Below are 13456 nucleotides of genomic sequence, written 5' to 3'. Positions count from 1 at the left end.
AAGGCCCTGGCCCTCGTGGAGGATAATCTGACTTCCCTAGGGCCCAGGACCTCTAAACTATAATTATTCATGGAACTTAAGGTCCTCTGTGGGGCAGACCAGGAGAGGCAGTCCTGTAAATACGAAGGATAACAATAACAATAATAATTTATACCCTGCCCATCTGGCTGGGTGTCCCCAGCCAGTCCTCCACAGATCCACCAGTCACAGGACGATGGCGCAGCAATAAAACTGCTAGCACATTTGCGAAGCTAAGCAGGGTCCATTATGGTTTCAGCTTGGATGGGAGACTGTGAGTTGAGATTTCCTGCAATGCAGAGGGTTGGACTAGATGACCGCTGGGTACCTTCCAACTTTTTCAGCCTGAATAGCTCGGTTGGTTAGACCATGGTGCTGATAATATCAAGGTTGCCACGGATCATTGAGTGTCCCAGTTATATATATTTTAATTTGGTCCGGCTACATCTCCTCCACAATCCATCATTTGAGTTACCTTTTAGTCAGCAGCCTCAGGAAGCACGATGATAAGCCATTATTCTCCGCAAGCTAGGCTGATGGGATATCATAAAATCTTAGAATTGTAGAGTTGGAAGGGATCTTGGGGTCATCTAGTCCAACCCCCAGAAATGCAGGAATCTCAGCTAAAGCATCCATGACAGATGTCCACCCAACTTCTGCTTGAAAACCTCCAAGGAAGGAGAGTCCAGCAGCTCCTGAGGGAGACCTTCCCACTGTCGAACAGCTCTTTCCATCAGAAAGTTCTTCCTGAAGTTTAGTCTGAATCTCCTTTCTTATAATTTGAAGCCCTGGGTTCGAGTCTTGCCCCCCAGAGCAGGAGAAAAGAAGCTTGCTCCCTCTTCTGCGTGACAGCCCTTGAGATATTTGAAGATGACTATCCTATCTCTGGATGGCAGAAAGTGAGGAGGAATTAAAGAACCTCTTAATGAGGGTGAAAGAGGAGTGTGCAAAATATGGTCTGAAGCTCAACATCAAAAAAACACACACAAAGATTATGGCCACTGGGCCCATCACCTCCGGGCAAATAGGAGGGGAAGAAATGGAGGCAGTGAGAGATTTTACTTTCTTGGGCTCCATGATCACTGCAGATGGTGACAGCAGTCACGAAATTAAAAGACGCCTGCTTCTTGGGAGAAAAGCAATGACAAACCTAGACAGCATCTTAAAAAGTAGAGACATCACCTTGCCAACAAAGGTCCGTATAGCTCAAGATATGGTTTTCCCAGTAGTGATGTATGGAAGTGAGAGCTGGACCATAAAGAAGGCTGATCGCCAAAGAATGGATGCTTTTGAATTCTGGTGCTGGAGGAGACTCTTGAGAGTCCCATGGACTGCAAGAAGATCAAACCTCTCCATTCTGAAGGAAATCAGCCCTGAGTGCTCACTGGAAGGACAGATCCTGAAGCTGAGGCTCCAAGACTTTGGCCACCTCATGAGAAGAGAAGACTCCCTGGAAAAGACCTTGATGTTGGGAAAGATGGAGGGCACAAGGAGAAGGGGACGACAGAGGACGAGATGGTGGGACAGTGTTCTCGAAGCTACCAGCATGAGTTTGACCAAACTGCGGGAGGCAGGGGAAGACAGGAGGGCCTGGCGTGCTCTGGTCCAGGGGGTCACGAAGAGGCGGACAGAACTAAACGACTAAACAACATCCTATCTCCTCTCAGTCTCCTCTTTTCCAGGCTAAACATACCCAACTCCTTCAACTGTTCCTCATATGGCTTAGTTTCCAGACCCTTGATCCTCTTGGTTGCCCTCCTCTGCACACCTCCCAGCTTGTCAACATCCTTGCTAAATTGTGGTGCCCAGAACTGGACACAGTATTCCGGGTTGGGGACTGACCAAGGCAGAATAGAGAGGGACGATGACTTTGCTTGATCTCTGTTGATGCAGCCTAGACTTGTATTAGCAATTGAGTTGTGTCTCAAAACATCTGTGAATCCTGTAATGCAGGGGGTTGGTCTAGACAGCCCTTATGGTCCCTTCCAACTCTGTAATTCTATCTGGAGGGCACCCAGCTGGGTACAGGTGGCCCGAAATTTGGCCACAAAATATTCCAGGTCCCTCTCCCACCTCTATTTTGTTGGAAACCAGAGTGCCTGGGGTAACCCAGTCAGATGGGCCAGGTATAAGTAAATAATAATAATAATAATAATAATAATAATAATAATAATAATATATATATTGGCAGAATTGCACGCATGGGGGCTCTGGGTGGGTTGGCATTCAAAGCTTGCTCCCTCTCCTCCTTGGTCCTGCCGGTGTAAAAATAATACCCACGGCCTGCCTTGCAGGGTTGAATGCAGAATTAAGGACACGCTGGTCTACTCCTGGGCCTGGTGTGGAAGGTCAGCGAGGTGGGGGGTGGAAGTGTTGGCGCCGGTCTGGGAGGCCCTGAACTGAGGAGGAGGAGGAGGAGGAGAGTGACCCAAGTGGGAGTTGGGAATTAGCAGGGTTGAGATCATCCCCGGCCCTTAATGAGTCCGCTAAGTGCTTCCCATCTCTGGTAATGATGCGCAAGGATGAATAAATCATGGGAGCCCCAGCTAATCGCTGTTCCTTGGGGAGGGCAATGGGACAGGAGGGGAGGGGAGAAGAGCAGGGAAGCGTGTTAACCTGCTGGGCTGGCCCATTCATAAAATCAGAGCAGATGGTAAGGTGGAGGGGGGAGAGAAGAGGTTTCTGGCTGCCCCCCCCCCGAAACGCACACAGAGCCAGTTTTGGCTTGGAGGCTGTCTCTCACTAGAACTGGTATACATCCCATAAAGCTGAACATTGGAAGATTCAGGGCAGATCAAAGAAAGTCCTTCTTCACGCAGCGCAGACTGTGGAACTCTCTGCCACAGGAGGCGGTGATGGCCCCAACTTGGAGAGCTTTTAAAGAGGACAAGAGGACTCACGCCATGTAGTGGGCCGGAGTATTTTTTGGGGGGGAGGGAATGAACAACAACAATCCCCATGTTACCCCCCCAACTACATCACTCATACATCACGGTTACATCATGAAAGGGGAGGTCTGGTGGCAGGAATCTGAGCATCCTGGACCCTGCCCCTGGTTCCCCTTGCCCTCCACCAAACACCCATCAAGTGGAACAAAAGAGACATTTACATTTCTCTGTTTAACAGCCAAGTTCATCACACCCTTTTGTCTTCATCTGGGTTTGTTATTTCTGGAATGGCTACCTGTCTGGCACTCAGGTATCAGGATGCCAGGGATTATCCCTCAGGCAGAGGGGCTGCTGAGCAGCTGAGCTCACAGGTCTATATGAATTTCTGAAGTTTTCCCAGTGAGCCAATACAGAGATACATTTATCAGCGAATTCTTACATTTGGTATCGTGCAGCAGAGGCCCTTTGAATAGGCAGGTAGAAACTGTGATGAAGTGTTTTGTGGGGACAAATCACAAAAGTCACAAAAGTGATTGTGCTGGTTTTAGTAGTGGGCTGCATGTGCATGATATCTGCTGGAGGGGCAACCCCCCCCAAAAAAAACCCTATACATAAATTCCTGCAACAGTCACAAGTCTCTCCCCCCCCCCATCCTGCCTCTGCTCCTCTTCCAGCTGGTGCCACGACGCCCCCCCCCCCGCCTTGTCAGCCTGTTCCCACATCTCTGCTTCCTTGGGGAGAAGACGGACACAGCTGTCTCCAGAATGGGGGGGGGGGCGGCTTCTCTGCCTCACTCTGCTTCTTCCACCCCCACCCCAATCCTCATAGCAGCTTTCCCCCATCTGCGCATCCTCTCTTCGATCATCCTCCTTGTTTGCTTTAGTTGGGGCTGTTGCAGGAGGGGGTGGGCTCTGGAGACAGACATGTTTGTGGAGGGGAGGGGGTCGTTGTCTGGCTTAAGGCACGATCTTTTCTGGGGGGAGCAGTGAAAGTAAAGAAGGCTTTTGGCCCTGGGAATCCAGTGCGAGATGCTTGGAATCGGGAGTCGAGGCAACCTAGGGCCTGGAGCAAGTGATGGGAGGGAAGGGGGCTTCTCAACAAATATAGCCAGTCCCCGTTTCCCTGCGCGGCTGAGTAAACCGTAGCCAGTTCCCACATCCTTGAGGCAAAGAGCTTTGTTCCCAGGGAGTCCCAGTTTTAGGAATCCAGAGGAGGCAAAAATCTCATGGGAGGGGGGCACAATTCGCTCCTGATACAGCGTCCTGTTCTCGCCTGTTCTGGGTGTACATTTCCAAAATATAAGAAATAAAACCTGCATACAGAAACAGTGTTTTGTGTTGTGTAGGCTCCTAAGATGTAAGTCATGGGCCCTGCCTGCTCGCCTGCTCCCTAAAATATCCCTGGTTTGCTCACTTGTATATATAGGGTGCCGACATTCTGCATGGACTGGTTGCAGGGCAACATGTGCAAATGCCTTGAGATACCTATGAGGTCCATAAATTATCATATAGCAACTGGAAAACTCAAGATCTACCCACACTGGAAGAGTGGCAGATGCAGCTGATGGACTATATGCAATTGGCGGAGATGACTGGCAGAATCCGAGACCTGGGAGAAGAAAGGATTGAAGAAGATTGGAAGAAATTTAAGATTTATTTACAAAAATATTGTAATTTGGTTAAATGTTAAGAAGGATGCTTGATCATAAAATAATTGGCCACCACTAAATTAGACTGGAATTTGATGATAAGTGAGATTAAGGAAAACATAAACCTTTTGGAGAATTGTTAGATTATATTTAAATGAGTGGAAATAAGATTGTAAACAAGATGATAATTTGCTTGAAAAAATTTTTTAACGATGTAAGTGGGAGCAGGAGACGTGAGGAAGTCCAAAGAAGTTATGAGATTTTGTTATGATATAACTAATGTTGTTTATTATTTGTGCATTTCTTTTATAAAAAAAACACCTTAATAAATATTTATAAAAAACAACAACAACAATTATCATATAGCATATTGTTGTTTAGTCGTCTAGTCGTGTCTGACTCTTCGTGACCCCCTGGACCTGAGCACGCCAGGCCCTCCTGTCTTCCACTGCCTCCCCCAGTTTGGTCAGACTCATGCTGGTAGCTTCGAGAACACTGTCCCACCATCTCGTCCTCTGTCGTCCCCTTCTCCTTGTGCCCTCCATCTTTCCCAGCATCAGGGTCTTTTCCAGGGAGTCTTCTCTGCTCATGAGGTGGCCAAAGTCTTGGAGCCTCAGCTTCAGGATCTGTCCTTCCAGTGAGCACTCAGGGCTGATTTCCTTCAGAATGGAGAGGTTTGATCTTCTTGCAGTCCGGGGGACTCTCAAGAGTCTCCTCCAGCACCAGAATTCAAAAGCATCCATTCTTTGGCGATCAGCCTTCTTTATGGTCCAGCTCTCACTTCCATACATCACTACTGGGAAAAACAGAGCTTGAACTATACGAACCTTTGTTGGCAAGGTGATGTCTCTACTTTTAAAGATGCTGTCTAGGTTTGCCATCGCTCTTCTCCCAAGAAGCAGAAGTCTTTTAATTTCGTGACTGCTGTCACCATCTGCAGTATATGTGCAACACAAAATTTGTTGTTGACAAAGGACAATTTGTTGTTGTGGCAATTTGCGGAAATTTGTTGTTGACAAAGGACAGCTGGACATAGAAAGGGACCCATTCCCTTCAGCATCTCAGGGCCTCATCCAACCTCGATCCGGCCCTGAGCCTCTTGTGGCTAGAAGCCATTGAGAGCCCTCTCCTCCTCCACAAATTTGTCTAATCCTCTTTAAATGCCAAGTTGGTGGCCATCACTGCCTCCTGTGGCAGGGAGTTCTACAGTTTAACAATGTGTTGAGTGAAGAAAGACTTCTGTTGATTTGCCCTGAATCTCCCAGCTTCCTTGGATGTCTGCAAGTTAAAGAATTTCCATGCGAGATGATTTCAAGGCCCGGGGCTGCCAAGCGCTCCAGCTTTTGGAGGCCATTTGCCAGGGCGGGGGACACAGCCCTATGTCAGCAAGCTTAGCTGCCGGCTCTGATTGATTGGAAAGCAATTGACTCATTGATCGGGACATCTCTTGCTCGCTTCCTCTCTGTTCTGGGATGTCCGTGTCTCTCTCTCTCTGTCTTCAGGGAATCTTCTGGAGGCGGGGGGGGGGGGGCAGAAGGGAGCCCTTCCGATAAACGCAGCTGAGTTTGCCTCTGCTGCCGCTGGGGGAGGAGGAGGCGGCTGATTTAATTCATTATATTGACTCCCTGCAAAATAGGTGCAATTTGGTGGCCACGTTCCATAGGGATAACACCACAGAAGAGCCTTGTCTTCAGTGCCAAGAGGGCTACAGAGCATGTGCAGAGGGACTCGGCTCCACTTTCAATGCATATGAAATGACCCCCATCACTAGCCATCCTCTACCCTTTTAAACTGTGGCTCTTTTGGTTGGGGTGTTATTGCGTTGTTTTCATTCTGCTTATATTTTGATCTTTTCTGTGAACTGCCCTGAGACCTCCAGGTATTGGACGGTATATATCGTAAACTCAATAAATATTAAGAATAATAATCAGGGCTAGCAGCCATTGGTAGCCTTTCTCCATCATCAGTTTGTCTAATTGCTGCTAACTATCAGTACAATGTGGAACCCGTTTAGTTGCGCGATGCACTTGCCCCACATGCGCCCACTTGGCTGCATCCGCCGGCAGCACTGGCAGCGTTGCAGGTACCACCTAAGACCCTCCCCACCTTTGCAATATCTTGATCGTTGAATGCGGCAGCACCTGCCCTTTGGAACTCCCTGCCTATTGATATCAGGCCTTCACTGTACTCATTTCAGTGCTTGCAAAAAAAGATTTTTGTTTAGAACAGCTTGCTCAGACATGTAGAATGTGGATGCATGTTTTAATCCATTTTTAGTTTATTGATGGTTTTATTCTTTGAACGTTTCAATGATTATTTTTTTTACTGATACAGCGGTACCTTGGTTTTTGAACGTCTCCGTAGACGAACATTTTGGTTTTCAAATGCTGTAAACCCGGAAGTAAATGCTTCGGTTTTCAAACACTTTTCAGAAGTTAAACATGCCTCGCGGCTTCCCTCTTGAGTTTTCCATTTTGAGGCTTCCGTATTGAGTTTTCGGTTTTCGAATGTTTTGGAACTCGAAAGGTCTTCCGGAACAGATTACGTTCGAAAACCGAGGTACCCCTGTCATGTTATTGTTTTGCTCTCTTTGTAAACAGCTTTGTGGTTCTTTTTTTTATAAAAAAAACACACACTCAAGATTGTGTATAAAATGCATGAAACAAATAAACAATAACTAGATGGGCCACAGTGGCTGTAGGCTGCCTGCCCAAGTCAGAGGCATCAGGCCTCTGGAGAGCAGTTGCCGGGGACTAACACACTCCTGGTATTTCCTTTTTTTTTTTGAGGGGGGGAGCCACTGTGAGAATCAGGAATGCTGAATAGAGGGATCTTTGGTCTGACCCAGCCGGGCTCCCCTTACACCCCCCCCCCAAGGAGGAGCTCTCCCCCAATGGTTATCAGCCATAATAGTTTGAAGAGACAGCCGCATATTCCTGCATTGCAGGGGGTTGGAACCTGGGCCGTCTTAACCATTGGCGCTACGGGTTCACGGCACCCAGGCGCCTAGCTCTCAGGGGCAGGAGGCCGAGAGTCCGCGGCCGAGCGTTGGAGTCTGGAGAAGAGCCGCCGACAGCCGAGCAGAGCCTGTTGGAGCGCCGTGGGCGGCTCTTCCCCGGACACCAGCACTGGCCCCCAAAGTCATGCCAGGCCACCGCTCTGCTCCGCCTGGCTGTTGGCTCTTGCCCCAGCTGCATGGCGGCTAATTGTTTCAGCTGCGCACGCCACGCCCGGAGTGCCGTGTAACATTGTGGGTGCTGTGTGACGCATCCTGTTGTGTGCGCCTTTGCTGGCTTTTCCGCTGTTGGCGCACGCTCCCAGCACTGCCCAACGTGGGGTGCCAGCGCAGAATGACTTATGCTTAAGACGGCCCTGTTTGGAACTCCTACAATTTTATGAAGCTGAGCTCTACCTCTCTTTCAAATCGGAACCGGAGAAGGCGGTGAAGGTCCTGTGTGAGTGTCTGGAGATGGTTGGAGGATGGATGGTGGCTAATGGATTGAGGTTGAATCCTGACAAGGCAGAAGTACTGTTTTGGAGGGACAGGGGGCGGGCAGGTGTGGCGGACTCCTTGGTCCCGAATGGGGCAACTGTGCCCTGAAGGACCAGGTGCGCAGCCTGGGAGTCATTTTGGACTCACAGCTGTCCATGGAGGTGCAGGTCAATTCTGTGTCCAGGGCAGCTGTTTATCAGCTCCATCTGGTACGCAGGATGAGACCCTCCCTGCCCAACTGTCTCACCAGAGTGGTGCCTGCTATGGTTATCTCTTGCTTGGACTACTGCCATGTGCTCTATGTGGGGCTACCTTTGAAGGTGACCCAGAAACTACAACTAATCCAGAATGCGGCAGCCAGACAGGGGACTGGGAGCGGCCGCTGAGACCACATAACACTGGTCTTGAAAGACCTACACTGGCTCCCAGTACATTTCCGAGCACAATTCAAAGTGTTATTGCTGACCTTTAAAGCCCTAAACGGCCTCAGCCCAGTAGACCTGAAGGAGCATCTCCACCTCCATCGTTCAGCCCGGACACTGAGGTCCAGCTCCAAGGGTCTTCTGCCGGTTCCCTCGCTACGAGAAGCCAAATTACAGGGAACCAGGCAGAGGGCCTTCTCGGTGGTGGCACCCGCCCTGTGGAACGCCCTCCCACCAGATGTCAAAGAGAAAAACAACCACCAGACTTTTAGAAGACATCTGAAGGCAGCCCTGTTTAGGGAAGATTTTAATGTTTAATAGGTTATTGTATTTTTGTGTTCTGTTGGAAGCCGCCCAGAGTGGTTGGGGAAACCCAGCCAGATGGGCGGGGTATAAATAATAAATTATTATTATTATTCCAAGTTCAAAGGCAGGATACTTCTTATCAATGAGGGGACCAGGTGCCCTTTGTCTCAGGCCGAGGAGTCCCCTCCCTTGGGCGCTGACCACCGTTGGAGGCAGCGATCTGGGCTAGGCCAATCTGGGTTTGACCCGGCCCAGCAAAGCAGGGGAGATGCAGACCCCCTGAGCTGACCCCTGGAGCAGCAGGTCTCCCTTAACCGATCCAGCTGTGTTTCACACCCTGCAGGGAAATTCAAGCTGCTTGAGCAGGACAGAGATGTCCGGGAGCCTGTGCAGTACTTCAACAGCGTGGAAGAGGTGGCCAGCATCTTCCCGGACAGGGTCTTCGTCATGGAGGCCATCACCTTCAGCGTCAAGGTCAGTGGCGCTTCAAGGGTGGGGAGATCTCAGCCCAGGGTGCAAGTGCAAAAGGGATGGAGGGGCAGCCATTTCCACTTTGAGCGGGAGTCAGGTCTTCCCATCTCGACTTGAAATCCCGCCTCTTCGCTGCGGCTTCCTTCTACTCACCTGGCAAAGAGCTGAGCCGTGTTGGGAATCTTCCCTGCCCCATAATAAGGTGGGGAAAGCGCCGCAAAACCTGAGCTGCTGGATGACAGGATTGTAAAATTGGAAGGGACCCCTGAGGATCATCTAGTCCAACCCTCTGCAATGCAGCAATTGCAGCTGCAGGATCCTTGACAGATGACCATCCAGCCTCTGCTTCCCACTGTCTAACAGCTCTTACTGTCAGAGGGTTCTTCCTGATGTTTAGTTGGAATCTCCCTTCTTCTAACTTGAAGCCATGGGTTCGAGTCTTACCCCCCAGAGCAGGAGAAAACAAGCTTGTTCCCTCTTCCACATGACAACCCTTGAGATATTTGAAGATGGCTGTCCTATGTCATCTCAATCTCCTCTTTTCCAAGCTAAACATACCCAGTTCCTTCAACCGTTCCTCATCAGGCTTGGTTTCCAGACACTTGATCCTCTTGGTTGCCCCCCTCTGCACACATTCCAGCTTGTCAACCTCCTTCTTAAATTGTGGTGCCCAGAACTGGACACAGGATTCCAGACCTGGTCTGACCAAGGCAGAATAGAGTGGGACTTTTCCTTCCCTTGATCTGGACACGAGACTTCTGTTAAGGCAGCCTAGATTAGCATCAGGTTATTTTGGTTAGGCTTGTGGTCCACCAAGACCCCTAGATCCTTTTCACATGTGCTACTGGCAAGCAAGGGATGCAGGTGGCACTGTGGGTTAAATCACTGAGCCTAGGGCTTGCCGATCAGAAGGTCAGCAGTTCGAATCCCCGCGACGGGGTGAGCTCCCATTGCTCGGTCCCAGCTCCTGCAAACCTAGCAGTTCGAAAGCACGTCAAAGTGCAAGTAGATAAATAGGTACCGCTCCAGCGGGAAGGTAAACGGCATTTCTGTGCGCTGCTCTGGTTCGCCAGAAGTGGTTTAGTCATGCTAGTCATGCTAGACATGACCCAGAAGCTGTACGCCGGCTCCCTCGGCCAGTAAAGCGCCACAACCCCAGAGTCGTCAGCGACTGGACCTAACGGTCAGGGGTCCCTTTACCTTACTGGCAAGCAAAGTTTCCCCACATCCTATATTTGTGCCCCCCCCTTTTTTTTTAAATGATATTTATTCAAATTTTCAAAAATACAAAAACATTTAAAAACATCAACAAAATAAACAAAAAGAAAAAGAAAAAAAGAAAAAGAGAAAAAAGTATATAAATTCAAAATTACTTCATTTCATTATCTTGTGTCTTAGACCTCCTCATACCTCCCTTTTTGTATTCCAATTTAATCATTATTTCAGCAAATTCTTCCCATATTTGTCAACGATAATTTATCTTAACAATCTATCTCAATTTAAAAATATTATCTTTAACTTTGTCTTTACCTTCCAAACCATAAACTTTAAAGTTTAGAATTCAAATTTATATTTATACTTAATCAAGTCTTTCTGCTAAAGCCAATTATTTCCTTTCCGGCACACTCTATTATTTCATTAATATTACTCAGAAATAACAAGATATATAAAAGAAAGTTCTCTTCTAGTTTTATCCATCGTCCCTTTCTTCCTGGTTGCGGGTTGTGTCCGTCCTTTCTTCCCTTTAAATCTTGACCTTCAGTCCGATGTTCTGATGTCTGAGGTTCTCAAGTCACTTCCATGCCCCCTTTGCTGACTTTCTTGATCCTGATTATAATACGACGCTTCCTTGTCCCTTGTTGAAGTCTTTCGTGGTTTCTTCCCTTCCTCCTTGGGGAGTGGATCTCTGGGGAGTTCCATACAGTCATAGTCTCCATTTTCATTTGTCAGGTTGCTCCATTCCCCCCAGCTCCACTCCCCATTGCTGATTTTGTAATCCAAACAATAGTTGCTCCAAAAATACTTGTCCTCTTGTTTCACAGTCCCACTAGAGCTAAGGATTTCCTTAACTCCAAAAGTTTACAGAAACCCTTTAAGTTCACTGGTGTTAGATCTCTCATTTTGTAACTTTTGAGGTGTAATACCAATCTCCTCCATCTTCCATTGCCCTTGGATTTGCCTTAAGTCAGTTTCCTGAATTGGTTGTTGTAAAGTTTCTCTCTCTTCTTCTCCTGTCAACTCATACTTTCTAGCTACAGCAGCCATGACGTCCAGTTTTTCATCCACCAAGTTCATGTCCTCCTATTTGTGCCCCTTCTTCTCCCATTTCCTGGCTGACCCTCTTCTTCCTCCCAGGTGGTCTCGGGGGAGTTCAGCGAGGACAGCGAGGTGTATAACTTCACTCTGCACGCCGGGGACGAGCTGACGCTCATGGGCCAGGCTGAGATCCTGTGTGCGAAAGCCGCCAAGGAGAAGTCGCGCTTCAACACGTTGCTGCGGAAGCTGGGCAAGGCGGGCGTCGCTGGCGGAGGCGCTGCGGCTGGTGGTGGTGCCAGCAGTGGTGCCAGCGGCGGGGGCAGCCGCCCGCTGAAGGGCAAGATGCCCTGTCTGATCTGCATGAACCACCGCACCAACGAGAGCCTCAGTTTGCCCTTCCAGTGCAAGGGGCGCTTCAGCACCCGCTCCCCGCTGGAGCTGCAGATGCAGGAGGGTGAGCACACCATCCGCAGCATCATCGAGAAGGTGCGGCTGCCCGTCAACGTGACGGTGCCCACGCGGCCCCCGCGCAACCCCTATGACCTCCACGCCATCCGCGAGGGCCACTGCTACAAGCTGCTCAGCATCATCTCCAAGACGGTGGTCCTCTGCTGCATCCTGCGCAGGGATGCCGTGACGCCCTTCCACTTCCTCCTCCTGACGGACATGCCCCGCTTCCTCCTCCCCGAGGGGGCGCTGTGGGGCGGAGGGGACGCCCGCCTGGAGAAGCTCCTCCGCGAGAGCGCCGCCCTCTGCCAGGAGTGCTTCGACCCCAACGAATACTCCAAGGCGGTGCGCGAGGCCAAGGCGGACCTGGCAGAGGAGTGCGCCAGTCCCCGGCGCGTCCGCCTCTGCCTCCAGGGCTATGCCCGTGACGAACTGGCGCACTCCTTCCAGCGCCTCTCGCTCTGCCTCTACAGCACCTCCGGGGGCGCCCGCCAGGACCCCGCCTCCGGGGGGAGGAGCCAGAGGACGCTCCTCCCTTCCCGCCAGGACCACCACGAGGCCCTCTTCCCTGACGCCCCGGACACCGAGCGGGAATACACGACGCCCGACTGGACCGAGCCGGCCTTCCGGGCTCCGGAACTGCCCTACGAGGAGCTGTGGACCAACCAGAACCACGGGAGCTATGCAGAGCCCAGTGGGAAGCCGGCCGGCCTGGAGAGCACCAACCCAGGCCAGAGAGACCTCATCTCCTTCGCCGGCCTTGCCTCGCCCCTGGGGTCCCCGCCGCCCTGCCACCAGGGCCTGCTGGGGGAGGAGCCTGCGGGAGATGCCCCACCCCCGGTCCCGCCCAAGTCTGATGCGGTGAGGGATGCCTCAGGCGGCAGGGAAAGGGGGAGCAGGGATGTGGAGGAGCTTGATCGGATAGGTTTGGGGACACAGATGCAGGGGGCATTCACTACCTGCGGGGATATATCCGGAATACAGTGGACGCTCGGGTTGTAAACGTTATCTGTGCTGGATGCACCTTCGCAACCCACAGCATTCGCAACCCACAACGTCACATCTGTGCACACGCGGGTCGCGATTCAGCACTTATGCGCAAAGCACGATTTTAGTGTTTCTGTGCATGCGCGAGCGCCAAAACCCAGGAACAACCCGTTCCAGTGCTTCCGGGCTCGGCGCAGTGTGCAACCTGAAAATGCGCAAGCTGAAGCATCAAGGTATGACTGTACTGCATTCGGAAGGAGTGTCCAGGCAGAATTCGGCAAAATGTCTGGGAAAATCCAGACGTATGGCAGCCCATGTCGGCTGTGTTGTTTTTGCTGATCTCTCTTAAAAATAGCTCAAAAACATCAACATATCATTATCATTATCATTATCATTATCATTATCATTATCATTATCATTATCATTATCATTATCAGCGATTTTTGTGTCTGTATTTTCACCTTTCAATATATGGCAACCGTAAACAAACCAAGAAAGGGGAGCAGTTCAGAAGATCAGG

The 13456-nt window shown here is 50.3% G+C and overlaps 1 protein-coding gene across 2 annotated transcripts in view; it reads left to right on the top strand.

Annotated features, from left to right (window-relative positions):
• The window catches only part of GAREM2 (GRB2 associated regulator of MAPK1 subtype 2), a 34991-nt gene that overhangs the window by 10279 nt on the left and 11256 nt on the right, over positions 1 to 13456 (top strand). For both annotated transcript variants that reach the window (XM_081854622.1, XM_081854623.1), the window contains exons 3-4: positions 9119 to 9249; positions 11602 to 12810. In XM_081854622.1, the coding sequence (XP_081710748.1) occupies positions 9119 to 9249; positions 11602 to 12810 (1340 nt within the window). The remainder of the gene's footprint in view (positions 1 to 9118; positions 9250 to 11601; positions 12811 to 13456) is intronic.

Source organism: Podarcis erhardii (genome assembly GCF_964252035.2).
Source record: "Podarcis erhardii genome assembly, chromosome: 3".
Taxonomy (NCBI): domain Eukaryota; kingdom Metazoa; phylum Chordata; class Lepidosauria; order Squamata; family Lacertidae; genus Podarcis; species Podarcis erhardii.
Note: the sequence above shows the minus strand (reverse complement) of the source record. Positions and strands in the feature narration are given on the sequence as shown.